Source organism: Phaenicophaeus curvirostris, chromosome 4, assembly GCF_032191515.1.
Source record: "Phaenicophaeus curvirostris isolate KB17595 chromosome 4, BPBGC_Pcur_1.0, whole genome shotgun sequence".
Classification (NCBI taxonomy): domain Eukaryota; kingdom Metazoa; phylum Chordata; class Aves; order Cuculiformes; family Cuculidae; genus Phaenicophaeus; species Phaenicophaeus curvirostris.
This window is the reverse complement of record NC_091395.1, coordinates 7,086,451-7,102,038: the sequence shown is the minus strand read 5'-3', so window position 1 is coordinate 7,102,038 and position 15,588 is coordinate 7,086,451. Positions and strand designations below refer to the sequence as shown.

At 37.7% G+C, this 15,588-nt stretch overlaps 1 protein-coding gene across 1 annotated transcript in view; it reads left to right on the top strand.

Annotated features, from left to right (window-relative positions):
* Positions 1-15,588, top strand: part of ANKRD50 (ankyrin repeat domain containing 50) — a 42,165-nt gene that overhangs the window by 22,831 nt on the left and 3,746 nt on the right. Inside the window, exons 2-3 of the mRNA XM_069855210.1 lie at positions 1,646-1,875; positions 10,477-14,024. Of these exons, the coding sequence (XP_069711311.1) occupies positions 1,646-1,875; positions 10,477-14,021 (3,775 nt within the window). The 3' untranslated portion in view covers positions 14,022-14,024. The remainder of the gene's footprint in view (positions 1-1,645; positions 1,876-10,476; positions 14,025-15,588) is intronic.

The following is a 15,588-nucleotide window of genomic DNA, read 5'->3' as shown; positions in this document are numbered from 1 at the left end:
AACATTGTTGGATGTTCTTAAAATATTTTATAGGAATTTTGGATTTAAGTGAGTTTTTTTATTTAAGATGCCATTACCATTTTTTCATATCTTGGCTTAATATTCACACTCAAAAAGTAATTTTGTAGAGAGAATGATGCGAAAAGAAAATTGGTTTTGATAGAAAAAGAAATATTCCAGGGAAAATGCATTGACGTAAATAGCTGAGGGACCGAGGCAGCGGTGTGGTGGGGGAAGGAGTGGAAAATATGGTCCATTTCCAACTGCCTCCTTTCATTGTGGGATTGGCATCACTTAGGAAAGTAATTTTAACCTTATGGCTACTTTAATTTCCTGTTCTGTAAATTGGTAGCTGCTTAACTTCCCAGCTTAGTGAACAGTGATTTTAGCCTTGCTTAAGGTGTCTTCTGAAGGAGTAACCAGCTGTGGAAGCACCAAAGATTTCTTAATAGTCTTGTGCATCTGAAAATAACACGGGGGGCAGTGTTAGGAATTTAAATTCTCTCTGATACCAAATGCTTTCAGAACACAGTAGTTTATACTTCCTTTTATACCTTTGGGGAAATTTCCAAGTGTAACAGATCACCTGTCTGCTTTGCTAACTTCTTCTGTTACTGTCAGATATGAAAGGTGCACCACTTCATTTTCATTTTGTGTTTTTCTCTGTCAGAAAACCAGAAAATCGCAAATCTTTCTATGAACAGGGCTTACGTATCATTTCCAAAGTGTTGCATTTGTTCATTAATAGCCAAGATTTGCCTACGCTGCAATTTGAATACTTGATATATAATAATGTGTTGACTAGTCTTCTGAAGATAAATTTCTGCAATAAAACAAGTTAAAAAGAATGAAACAATCTTGAGTAAAATGAAAAGTATTTACAATGTGCATGGCTTCTGGGCATGTGCAAATAACAATGATGGCAACGGTACATGCAAATTTGAGATTTTTAGCTGCAGAGTCAGTTGTGTTGGTATAGATGCTAGCATTCCAAGGATGCAGATAATCCTTTTCCAGTAATAGGTATTTGGCAACTTCAGCATAAATAAAAACTAACGCATCAAAGTCACTACAAAATACCTCAGTCTGCTACTAAGTGAAATTTCATTTCATTAATGACAATGTGGCAGAAATTCTGTTCTTTTTAAAACTGTTATTCGTTCAGACTTCAGCTCTTTGATATTTTACGTCTCTTATGTAGAATAAGACTTTGGATTCATGACCGAATATTGTTCTCTGTTGGTTGCTGATAAGCAATAATACCAGTTCTCACAGAGAGTACAATAATGAAGTTCGTAAACTTTAGGCCAAGTAGCTTCTTTCTTAGTGAAGCAACATTTTTCCAAGTCTTCTAACCTTGAACAACATTACTTCGTTTTAAAGTATTATAATTTATAAGTTAATTATAAAGTAATATTGCTTTAGCAAGAATTACATCACTGACTTTTCAAACTATCTTTATTCCTGTTAGTTCAGCCTACCTCAGTATTTTCTGTGGTAATTATTTTAAAGAATCCCTTAGAGTGATTAAAAAATAACTGCAATTTAAGCTGGTCATAGCTTCAACTTGACTGACTGTATGATAGTCAATATATTGTTAAATACATTAAAAATACTGATGTTTTTTGTTTCATGTTCTTTACAGGTGCATTCTGCTTCCTCTCTTGGGAATGAAGCCCCCTCAGCAGAGCCTCTTCCTGCTTGTAGACTCAGTTGATGAGGGCTGTAACGTTTCCGAGGGTGAACAGACTTCTACAAGTTTATCTGGAACAATAGCAGAGCTTTTAGCTGGCCACTTTGAGTTCTTCCCTCCCTGGCTGCTTCTCCTGTGTTCTGCCCGCAAGCAGAGTAAAGCTGTTACAAAAATGTTTACAGGTGAGTACAGAGCACAGGAACTGTTTATCTGTGCCTGTAACTAGCACATAATATTTACTGTACCCTCAGTGATGATTGCAAGTCTTGATACATGCTTAGGTCTAAAAATGGCAATAAGAAAAATGCTAATTGTACAAAACACACTTTGACAATCAGAAAAATTGAAATTTGAAGTAAAAGTTTACTTAGGAATATAAATAGCTTAAATCAGATAAGTATTTTAGAGCTAAATTATGTCATCGCAATACAGCTGCAAAGAACGTGGTTGCTTTGAGTTTTCCTCTTGCCTTGATAGTTTTAAAATGCTTTGAAACAGTGTAGGTGATGTGTAAGTACATAAGTATGTCGGCTGCGTACACCCATTCCTTACAACTTCAGAAGATATTCTTTTTTTTCATCTCCCATTAAAATCTCTCCCCTTATTTTCAGAAAGCAGGGAATAACCTTTGAAGGTGGAACTTGAGAAGGGAACAGTGTAGATGTGGATTCTTGGAGTATACTTTTGGCAAAGGTTACACAGTAAAAAAATTCTTTACAGCTTCTTCATCCAGGCTTTACTGTGTCATAAGAACATTTCTTTGCCATAATGGCATTCTTACTGGAAGTTTTCTGAAATTTAATAAAGGGCAGTATCTAGACTGGGTTCCAGGCCTATGTATAAAGCCTGTGTCTATTAAGGACACAATTAGAACAAAAATGTGATTATAGAACATAGACCCATAGGCTTGCTCATTTCTACAGTGGCAAAAGGTCAATGGGATAATTACATTTTGGAATGAAGTACTGTATTAATCAATGGCAGACATGAAGGCTGGTATTTGAGAGTATGTGAGAACGAAAGGAAACTTTGGGGTAGCTTCACAGGGCTCCTTTGGATGGGAATAGTTTTGTCAAAGCTTGGCTGATTAGATATGTTGTCATTGCCAAAAAAGCAGACAAAACTTTCTTCGGAGCAGTTTTATTTCTTTTCCATTGAATCATATAGAGTTTCAGTCGACTGCTAAAAAATTGCTGTTGTCTTTTAAGTACATTTCCAGATGGAATTCCCGGCAGGAAAAATCAGCAGAACTAATGGATGTGCCTTTAAAATAAATTTCATTTGAATGAGTTAATTTCTCATTTCCACAGAGAATGACTTGATGAGTAACATAAAGGAAGTTGCCTTGTGATATCATAATCCCATCTTCACTGTGGAAAAGGTATAGCAAAGAAAGAATGGATCCCAAAATAATTGAAAACAAATGGAGAAGAAATTCTGGGGTCTGTTTGAAGGAAGGGGTATATTTTCCACTGCGAAAGAAAACTGACACTACAGCCAACAATGTGCTGTTGGATGATTTTCCTGTTTACAGCCAATATTCAAATTGGTGAAAGGTACAGTGAGGACATGAGGAGCAGAGCTGAAGCTTCTGTTAACTTCAAATACATCATAACTTTGCGTTGTAAATCTTGAGATAATTTTGGATTGTTTTCTAGTTCTAGCCTGGACAGGACAGGCTGTCATTAACGCTTCTGCTGGGGCAAACTTCTCCTCCATTGTGGTATTTGGATGTTTACTTTTAGCCGAGCCAATTTATAAAGCTATTTAATTGGTGTGCAGGCAGAATTACACATCAACCATGAGTATTTTTTGTACTGGTGACTGAAAAAATAAATGATGTATAGCGTGCACTGCACCCTGGGACACTATTGTACTATATTTCTGCTACTTCCATTTTCCCAGCAAATAAATGTTTGCAACCATAGTGGTAATATAATCGCTGTGCATTTTCTTCAAATGTGTTTCTATAATTTGGAACCAAAAAAATCAGTTTCACTCTTAGTAAGATAAATTAGAATCCTCTTAGGGTTATTGTAGGAAAATGTCCCATTCATAGTTTTTTTCTGCTAAAAATATTAGTGTACAGTATAAAATATATATTAACCAATATTAATTTATTTAAAATTGGTTTGTATCAGCTTTCACTTTAAATTTTCATCCAGTGAAGACTTTCTGGAGGTATCTGCTGAAGCAAGAGCCAAACTTATTTGTCAGAAAACGTTATCAATGTCTAGGAGCAGGATCTTTGGGATGGCCTGGTCCCGATGATGATCTTTTTTGGGTGTCCCGTATGGGTGCAAGTTCTACAAGCATCTCCCTAAGCCAAAATAGTGATGGCGTGGAAGAGGGAGTCCAGTCTTTCTCATCCACTGTCATCTTGCTGCTGCCAGTGGTAAACACATCATCCCTATCACTCTAAGGATGAGAAAAGGAGAAGGGCGTCTTTGCTCCTTAACTTCTGCTGGTGACTTAGTTATGCAAGTTCAATAGCTGTGCCTGCATCTGCTGCAGCTTGTGTGCCAGGTCCTTCTGTATTCCCAGATTCTGTAGTAGCACAATGTGCTATGGATTTTTTCCCCTTACACAGATTCTCAGCTTTCATTAATTAAGGGGGGAATAAAAAAAGGATTTTGGCTCTTGTGGCTGCAGAGACAACCTCAAAAATATGAGCTGAATGTAAAATGATGCTCCTATGAGTCTGCGGTCACCCTCCACAGTGAGCAAAAGCCAGCCACTTGAGTGAAAAAGGAGGGGAACAGTTAATGTGTGTCTGCCTGCTTTCTCATGCATGTTCACTGTCACCAACCACCGCATCATGCCTGTGTGTTTTTCTTACGGACTTTTGTCTCTAAATTTAACAGTTCTCTGCCTTGCGCCCATAGTTATCCGCACTGTCAGAGAGTTGGAAAAAGGTTTAGGTTGGAAAGGACCTTAAAGATCATGCAGTTCCACCCACCCTGCCAAGGACAGGGACAGCTTCCTCTGGATCAGATTCAAAGCCTCATTCAGCCTGGCCTTGGACACCTTCCGCACCTCCTTATCTCCCACGTTATAGTTTGCTGTCATTTGGCTACACGTGTGGACCATCAAGCAGCTGCATTAAACACAGTCTTTCCAATCTTTGGAAACTCTTCTAACAAGGAAACTCTTTCTAACATTATATTTCTGAATAACGGGAAAAGCCTTCTAAACTGAAAGTGTCATGGAACATATAATATTTTTTTATGCTTTAGCTAGTTAGATAATTAAAATGCTGCTTCTAAAATGAGGTTAAAGCTTGAAAGCATAGCAGTTATTCTTGCAAAACTAAATTACTTTTTTAAAGATCCATTGTGCTAGCTTGAAAACATTAGGCATTTTAAAATCAGACAATTGTATTTAGATAAGTTTGAGTACTAAGCAGGTTATTTCTCGTTAACAACATAAAGCTAAGCAGGCAATAGCACATATGTGCAAATGCTCTGTTTATTAAAAAAGTGTCTTTAAACGAATAGACATTTACTTAATTCTTTTTTGCTACAGGCATAAGTATCTGTGGCATCTGGCTTGATTATACCCTGTAATTAAACACTGACATTCTTCTTCCAAAGAATTCCTACCCATGTGTGAGGCATGAGTGCACCAGTGTGGTACAAACCATGCAGATGTCACATCTTGGGGAGCTGTAGTTTCCGTAAAGTTAATATTAGATGCTGGAAAGATACAGAAAAGTACAGTAAAAAGAATCAAAAGTGGGTGTGAAAGGGTTCAGTTTAGCCTTGGAGGCAGCTTAAGCTCCATCTATCCATTTATCCATAGGCAAAAGCAGACAATCTGTCATTCATTTTTCTCTCTTCCTTTTATCTGTCATTCAATTGCAGACAGCCAGATATTAAGAGCTCATGTTTATCCAAACGTATTCTGAATTAGAAATCTTGAAATCATAACTAGTACTTACATTTCTTCTGTTTGATGGTTCTGGTCTAATGATGAGGTTTGTTTCTCCTGTAGCCTTTCTTAAATTAAAAAATAAGCAAAAATGCTAAAGTTTTAGAGAAATATGTTAAAAATTACAACTTGCATCCAGAAAACTCACCCTGTTTTGTAATTGAAGCTATTTAGGTACTTGTATTGCTGAATGGCCAAATCAAATCAGTTGATTGAAATTGATTTGAAACAGAATCTTTTCTCGTTAGCTGTCATTCCAGAAAATAAATGGCATGAGACTGCTTCAGGAGAGATTGCTGCAAAAAAAAAATATCGAAGTTGTTCTCTACTTTTTCATTGTAGGTTGGAATTTATTTGTATGGTTTCATGTTACTTTAAAGGCTTTAAGAGAGTTGGATTTTTACCGTGAAAGATATTTTTTATATATTTATGTAGTCGTAAAATTTGCTTCTATAATATTAAAGCTTTGAAAAAAAATGTATTTGTTGTTTTGGTTTGGGTTTTGGAGGAAAAAAATATCTGGAAGACTTGGGAAATAAACTGGGAAGTTCTAATTACTATTTGCTTACTTCTCATTATCACAATCTTCTGATTACTGCTTGGAAAATATGATACTAGGGAATTTCATATTTGCAAGTAAAAAGTTGTATGTGACCTTTGAACTTAATTGCTTTGTAATTAAATAGGGAAGATTAAATTGATTTAAATGGTCTGTTACCTGTAAATTTAGCTAAATAAAATTCTGTGCGATAATACAGGCCAGTGAGAGTAGTGGATTTCAGCCTCGGTGTCTCTTAGCATCTGAGGTAGATGCAGTGAAACTTGTAATGCGTCATATACTGCAAATGCACTAAAAGCTAAGTGTGCTGCTTGAGTTTTAAGGTACATTTTACCTTGCTGGATACATTATTCTTTTTGAGCAGGTATGCATAAATGGCAATAGAAGTACCTGATTTAATATGTGCTTAGATCAGCAATATAAATTAGAATTGTCAAAACGTTGCTATGTTTTTAATAATTTAGATTAAAGTTAACATTTTAGTTAAATGTATTAAAATATATGTAAAACTTTTGTAATTTACTTATGTAGAAGTATTTAAAGATGTGAAAGTAGAAAGATATTTTTAAGTATTTACTGGAACCTTTTTTTTATTATGAAAGTTTGAAAAGCTTGACATAATGTAAAAGAATTTATATAGCCAAGATACTTTTTTTTTCCCCTTCCTTTGAATGACCATAGATCTTGCCAAGAAATACATTTGGAACTGATTTGTTTACAGAGCTGCCAGGAATTTAATAAATCAGGAAAATCCACATTGGAGCTCCCATTGGGTTGAAAGTGATGTGTTGTAAGAAAAATTTTAACAATGCAAAAAGCAGGGTCGTGGGACTGCAAGTTCTGTCTATGGCACTCCTGTTTTGCTGAGCTTAAGTAATTCATGGGAATGCATCTGAAACAAAATAAGCTTTCTCTTGATGTTTCGGTGCTTCTAGTCCATGAAAGTGACTTATTGTATCTGGTAGGTCTGAAAAGCAAGTTTGCAGGATCTTTGTTTGGAAATGTAAAATGACCTCATTTAGATAGATCTTTGGGAAAGAAAACAGGGCTTTATTTTCCTCCTTCAAGCTAGCAACAAGAATTTGAGATTAAAATAATAACAATAATCCTATCTATCAGGCTTCTTTTAATTTATTTGCTGACTGTAGTGTGGCATGGCACAGTGGTTAAAATTAACAATCTGTTTCTGTTCAAAAGTCTCTTACAATGGCAATTTGTTAATCCCAGCCCTTAAAGAGCGTGTTATCCCTGGGATATGTGCAGTTCTGTATGCGCATAGTCTGCTTCTTACTGTATAGACTTGTCTTCAGTTACAATCTATAGGATTTCATTAACAAAGGGTATTTGGAAATATTGCAAAAGAAAAGCAACAGTTTTTAGCTTCAGTGAGCATGCAGCCAGTTGTTTAAATTACTGGCTTCTGGAATAAAGTCTTGTGAAATTTACTTCCTTGGCTAAAGTTCTTAGACTTTTGGTATGTCTCAGGTAAGCACAGAGTAAGACCATATTTTTAACCGTAATATGGGGCAAAGTAATGATACAGCCTCATTTAAAGGAGGGGGAACCACAAAACCACACAAATCCTTAGTTTTTTTAAATTTTTGAAGTGTTTGGAATTTTTTTTGTCCTATCTGAAATGGTTTTGTTCACTTTCTCACCCATTTAGGGAAGCAAAATGAAAATGAGTGTTCAGAGAACATTAAGAGACAAGAAAGAGTTGGTTTTGAAGCACACATACGGGGCCTGAGACACTTAAACAGTTACCAGTCTGGAAGTTTTCGTGTGAAGGCTGGAGTCAAGGGAGGTGAAGTGTAGTCATTAGACAGTCACCACTGAACATTAGCTGAAATCTCAGTACTGCTGTCATGTGAGTCAGTCAAGGATTTTCTCATTGAGGGGAAGTGAAAACTACTGTAAAAACCAAAAAAACCAACTTGGGTAATTAAAAATAAGTCACATGTGGATGTATGTATTAGGAGGAAGGATATGGGCATGAGATTGATGTGAGAGAGGAAGGATGTTGTGAGCCGAGTCATTTATGACTAAATGCATTGAGAAGGAGTTTGTAGAGCTCTAACTATTCTCATTCAGCCAAGTGACAGGTACAAATCTGTACTAGAGGAAGCAGAGAGGTTCAAAGAATTAGGAGGTGAGCAAATGCAGTGGTTGTGTTTGCTCCAAATTGAACAAAACAGATCTGCTCCCTGTACATGAGACAACCAAAGAGACACTTGTGTCTAATTCCCACTCTTTTCTATGCGTGCAACTGTGAATCTGTGCACCAAGCACAGCCCTGTTTTTAATGCCTCTCTTTTCATTCCTGTATCATCTGGAGGATCATAACCTAGAAATAGCCTTTCACTTGAAGCTGAAGCTTAGGATCTGCAGAACTGCAGGATGCTATCTCTTACTCAGCAAAGTTTCTTATTTGGCTTATGTGCAAGAATTAACGCTTTACGAAGTTACATGCAGAATGTTTTAATCAAATACATAATAAAGCGGTGAATTATGCCATTTTGCAGGTCAGGTTAGGACATTACTTGAAGTTCTATCTTGAATCTTATCAGCGTAGTCTTAGCCTGACAAGTGACTGTGCAAAAGTATGCAGTGATTTTATTTTGGTGAGAAGCATGGCTTTGGTTTAGGCATTCTGCTGATTTATTACTGTTGGATTTGCTACCATAATTAATAATGGAAGCAGAAATATCTTAATGCCACCATAGTTTAACTCTTCAGTTTTAATCTGTTCTGTTTCTACAATGCTCGTGTAGACTGAACAATTAACAGAGCTTAATGTGACCTTCAGAGCTTTTGCTGAAGATAGTCAGGAACAAAACCCACTATTCTGTTATCTGGCTGAACTTTCAGTCAGAACAAGCTCAAAGACTAAGCAGTTTGATCAGCAGAATGTTTAAATACCATAAAAACATAAATCTGAAAAATAATGTTCTTCAGAGTCTCATTTAAAATTATTTGCTCCATGGAGGTGGGGCCAAAATTGTGTTGAATGTGTTGCTCTCTGATAGCTTTTCCTTCAGTATAATTTGGACATTGGTAACTGCTTTGGTTTGAAAAACAAAGTTGGAGCTTTTTTAAGACTAGCCGAGCTGACTGTAAGAAAATGTGTATGATCTGCTACACTGGAGGAAGAGTTTATAGCCTGTCCCTGGAGAGGTGAGGTACAGTTCTGGCCTAAAACACAACAGCTTAAGATGTTGTGTCTGTGACATCTGTGGTTTTCCCATAGCTTCTGGAAAAGTAGTGTTCAAACTATGTAATGTGTTACCCATTGAGGGGGATAGGTCTTCATCACAAACTTAATTTACAACTACCAAAGCAAATACTTTAAATGACAGAGATAGCCATGTAGTCCATACAACCATATCTTCATTCTGCCTCATTCTTGAGAGCCATACAGCCACTGAGGTTGCCCTAGGGACGACTACTTTGCGCATGCTGCTAAGAATGGTGCTCTTTGCTTTGTATGGGGTGGGAGTGCATGTACCTGTGTACACCTGTAGGGAGGAGGCGTACACAGTATACATGTATGAAATAATTCCTTTTAAAGAGTAGACAGGTTGGAAAAATGATGAGATCATATGACTATAAGAAAACCTGTTCCCTTATAAAATGACTCCCCTACCAAAGAGCCAAGGTGTTTATCTAAAACTCAGTCTTTACTTGAAAAAAATGTAGGTGATTTTCAGCGCACAGAAGTATAAAGCTATTTAAAACTATTTCTGAGTGTCTCCCTCTCCTATGTCATAAAAGCTTTTAAAAGAAACTAAGGTGATCAAGTTATTTATGTACATTTCATCATGCATATGCACCAGGGGGAAAGACCTCTTATATAATTACATTATTATAGTAGTTGTCGTAATATAAATAGCTGAAAATTATTTGTAATTCCATTGTTAACCACATTGGGGAAGGGATTATTCCTTTAATAATATAATAATACTTAATAATCTTAAATTTGGTTTGTAGTTCGATGGTTTTTCTTAGGTGTTTATTATTGTCCAAGGTAGACGTAAAATTCCTGGTACAAAGTGGTTTTAAAAATTTTCTTCGTTAGTAGCATGTATTTCTTCTTATAGTAGATTGATTCAAAGGTGTCTATCAGCAGAGTTCTCTGCTATTATTATTAATTTACATTCACTATGGATACACACAAAATATATTGTTGTGGGTGTTCCCTACCCAGTGATACCTGCCATTTATTTATGGCTTTTTTTAATGTTGAGTTAAGCAAAAATAGATCAGAATTAATAATAACTTTCTTCCCTTTTAATAGGATTTCGGAAAATAAGTCTGGATGATCTACGAAAGGCTTATATTGTGAAAGATGTGCAACAATACATTCTGCATCGTTTAGATCAGGAAGAAGCACTGAGACAACATCTTACAAAAGAAACTGCAGAAATGCTGAATCAGCTTCACATCAAAAGCAGCGGTTGCTTTTTGTATCTGGAACGTGTCCTAGATGGAGTTGTGGAGAATTTTATTATGTTACGAGAGATCCGTGATATTCCGGGAACATTAAATGGCCTATACCTTTGGCTCTGCCAGAGACTTTTTGTGAGAAAACAATTTGCAAAGGTCCAGCCTATTCTTAATGTGATTCTTGCAGCCTGTAGGCCATTAACCACAACTGAATTGTATCATGCAGTGTGGACCAAAAATATGACATTGACGATGGAAGACTTTCAACGCAAATTGGATGTCCTCTCAAAAGTTCTTATTGATGGACTTGGAAATACAAAAATCTTGTTTCATTACAGTTTTGCAGAATGGTTGCTAGATGTAAAGCACTGTACCCAGAAATATTTGTGTAATGCAGCAGAGGGACACAGAATGCTGGCAATGAGTTACACGTGCCGAGCAAAGGATTTAACACCATTAGAAGCTCAAGAGTTTGCACTGCATCTAATTAATTCAAATTTACAGTTAGAGACTTCAGAGCTGGCTTTATGGATGATATGGAATGGCACACCTGTCAAAGACTCCCTGTCAACCGTAATTCCTAAAGAACAAGAAGTACTACAGCTGCTGGTAAAAGCTGGTGCTCACGTCAACAGTGAAGATGACCGCACATCTTGCATTGTTCGGCAGGCTCTGGAGAGAGAAGATTCCATTCGCACCTTGTTAGACAATGGAGCATCAGTAAACCAGTGTGATTCCAATGGGAGAACGCTCTTGGCCAATGCAGCGTACAGCGGCAATCTTGATGTCGTTAACTTACTGGTTTCAAGGGGAGCAGATTTAGAGATAGAAGATACTCATGGGCAAACGGCACTTACCTTAGCTGCTCGACAGGGACACACCAAGGTTGTCAACTGCTTGATTGGATGTGGGGCTAATGTTAATCACACTGATCATGATGGCTGGACAGCATTGCGATCTGCAGCATGGGGTGGGCACACAGAAGTGGTTTCCGCTCTCCTTTATGCTGGAGTCAAAGTGGACTGTGCAGATGCTGATAGTCGAACAGCGCTGAGAGCAGCAGCTTGGGGAGGACATGAAGATATTGTGCTGAATCTGCTTCAACATGGTGCTGAAGTTAATAAAGCTGACAATGAGGGCAGAACAGCTTTGATTGCAGCTGCATACATGGGGCATAAAGAGATTGTGGAGCACCTGCTGGATCATGGTGCAGAGGTAAACCATGAGGACGTGGATGGAAGGACTGCACTGTCTGTCGCTGCGCTTTGTGTACCAGCCAGTAAGGGACATGCCTCAGTGGTTAGTCTTCTAATTGAACGCGGTGCTGAAGTTGACCATTGTGATAAAGATGGCATGACTCCACTGCTGGTAGCTGCTTATGAAGGACACGTAGATGTTGTTGATCTACTTCTAGAAGGAGGAGCTGATGTTGATCACACAGACAACAACGGTCGTACACCACTTCTAGCAGCAGCCTCCATGGGCCATGCTTCAGTTGTAAATACCCTCTTATTTTGGGGTGCAGCTGTTGATAGCATTGATAGTGAAGGGAGAACAGTTCTGAGCATAGCATCTGCACAAGGCAATGTTGAAGTAGTACGGACTCTGCTGGACAGGGGGTTAGATGAAAATCATAGAGATGATGCAGGCTGGACACCTTTGCACATGGCAGCTTTTGAAGGTCACAGGTTGATATGTGAGGCTCTTATAGAACAAGGTGCTAGAACAAATGAAATTGATAATGATGGACGTATACCTTTCATATTAGCTGCACAAGAAGGTCACTATGATTGTGTGCAGATATTACTGGAAAATAAATCCAACATTGATCAGAGAGGCTATGATGGGAGAAATGCTCTCCGGGTTGCTGCTTTAGAAGGACACAGAGATATAGTTGAACTACTGCTCAGCCATGGAGCAGATGTAAACTACAAAGATGCTGATGGCCGGCCAACACTTTATATCTTAGCATTAGAAAACCAGCTTACAATGGCTGAGTATTTTTTAGAAAATGGTGCAAACGTAGAAGCAAGTGATGCTGAAGGAAGAACAGCACTCCATGTTTCCTGTTGGCAGGGCCATTTGGAGATGGTACAGGTGCTGATAACATACCATGCTGATGTGAATGCTGCAGATAATGAGAAGAGATCTGCTTTGCAGTCTGCTGCATGGCAAGGTCATGTGAAGGTAGTGCAGCTTCTCATTGAGCATGGAGCTCTGGTTGACCATACATGTAATCAAGGTGCTACTGGACTCTGCATTGCAGCCCAAGAAGGGCACATTGATGTTGTCCAGATATTACTGGAGCATGGTGCTGATCCAAATCACGCTGACCAGTTTGGGCGTACTGCTATGCGTGTTGCAGCTAAAAATGGACACTCTCAGATTATTAAATTACTGGAAAAATATGGTGCATCTACTCTGAATGGCTGCACTCCATCTCCAGTGCACACAATGGAGCAAAAACCCTTACAGTCAGTATCCTCTAAAATGCAGTCATTAACAATGAAGTCAAATAGTTCAGGGAGTACTGGTGGAGATATGCAGCCTAGTATGCGTGGCTTATCTAATGGGCCGGCTCATGCCTTCAGTTCTCCTTCAGAGTCGCCCGATTCTACAGTTGACCGTCAGAAGTCATCTTTATCAAATAATTCCCTAAAAAGTTCCAAAAACTCTTCTCTGCGAACCACATCGTCAACTGCGACCGCTCAAACGGTGCCCATTGATAGTTTCCACAGCCTGTCGTTCACAGAGCAAATACAGCAGCATTCCCTGCCACGCAGCAGAAGTAGGCAGTCTATTGTTTCTCCTTCTTCCACAACTCATTCCCTAAGTCAAAATCATAATTCACCAAGTAGTGAATTTGAATGGAGCCAAGTAAAACCTAGTTTGAAGTCAACTAAAGCTAACAAAGGGGGGAAAATGGAAAATTCCAGCAAATCTGGGTCAGCTGGGAAAAAAATAAAACAAAGTAGTTCTTCTCAACCAAAAGTGTTAGAGTATGAAATGACTCAATTTGATAAACGAGTACCTATTGCCAAATCTGGGACAAGTGTGCCACTTAAATCAATGCCAACAGAACCACAGTGCAAGATTTTGGTCCCACCAGCTCAGCAAGAAGTTGGTCGATCTCAGCAGCAGTTCCTAATTCACCAACAGAGTGGTGAACAGAAGAAGAGAAATGGAATTATGACAAATCCAAATTACCATCTTCAGAGCAATCAGGTTTTTCTCGGTAGGGTTTCTGTCCCACGGACTGTGCAGGATAGAGGGCATCAAGAAGTACTGGAAGGCTATCCTCCCGCAGAGACAGAACTCGGCCTTAAACAAGCCTTAAAACTTCAGATTGAAGGTAGCGACCCCAGTTTCAACTACAAGAAGGAAACTCCATTATAAAAGGTAACTTATCCAGTCACAATGGAAGCAAATGTGCATATTTCATGAGGTGCATTTTAATTATGCTAAAATTGCTTTTTGTTGTTTATCATCATAATTTATTTTCTTAATGAAAACCGTGAATGTTGAAACCTTTACCTGGCAAGTATTTATTTCACCGTTGTTTAAAAGCATCTGCTGTAGAGGAATTAGATCACTGTCATATTTTCTGTTGATTTCTGATTGCTCAAATCATACCCCGCTGTCTTTGATATGTGACTGAATAAAACAGCAAATTTAATGAAGCATTCATTTGGAATTCTCGATATAAGGACAGCAGGGAATTTTAGTATGTGATATTTTCAGATACAGTAATTATTTAATTGTTTACAATAATGCTTTTCGGAAAGCTTCTTAAGATTCTTGTAACTTACAGGTAACCTCTTTAATGCATTCCCATTTTAAATGTTAAGTCTTAATAGCATCGTTATCTACCAATTAAGAAGTTAAAATACTACACCAAAGCTTTTATTTCATATTTCTGTTACTGTGAAGGTAGCCCTCCTATGAAAGGGAAGGCATTCCTCAGAGCAAGGTTAGAATCTATGACATGGTACCAATCTTCTGTAGGTACCGTTCTGTAGTTCTTAATCACTGTAGTTCATTTCAATTTCTCAGCTTTCTCCCATACTGAATTTTAAGCTGAAAAAGGAATTTTACCGAGCTTTTTCAGACCTGAATTGTCAGTGAGTCAGCCAAAGTAGAACTATTTTTCCCCTATTCCTCATGAGGTTTATCTTTTTAAGGATATTGGCAATTTGTTAATAATTAATAAATTTTCTATTTGAATTTCAAAGAAGCAGCATCTTTATGAAATGTATGCACATCTCACAGCTTATTTGCTTATTTTGAAATCATATTTTTTATTTAAGTTCTGAATTTTTGGCAAATCAGACTACTACTACTTAGAACAAGAATGTTCTTGCTAGCCAACTCAGGTCTACTACAAATCATCAAAAACTGCAGGTTTCTAGGACAATTTCAAGTGGTGCAGAATCCACAAATGGCAGGTTTTCAGCTGTCAAAATCACATCGATAGGGTTTTTCCCCAAAATATCCTTGAAATGGGTTTCACTTTAATGGACTGCATCTCTCTAAATATAGCTGAGGCCTCTTGTGAACTGTAGAGCTTTAGTATATTGTGCAGAACTCCCAAGATATTTGCTTGGGACTTTTGGTTAAATTAAAATAGTTGAAATAATAACAGTGTTTCAAAAACCTATATACTAGAGCCTGCAGACTGGGTAAAATCCAAATATTAGCAAAGGGTCAGATGAGCTGTGGGGCAGGCAAAAGCGGAGAAGCAGGGCAGCAGGAGCAGACGTGGAGAGGAATAAGCAGATGAGAGAGAATGGGCCCTAAGTCTTCATAAAAGTCAAAGACTTCAGATAGCCACAGTTCTATGTCATGTCCAAATAGGATTTAAATTTGTTTGTATTTTTTTCCCCGTCTCCAGAAAACATATTAAGATGTTTAATTAAGACTTCTATTTTCTAACTCTTCTGTACCTGCATGTGATATTCAGCGC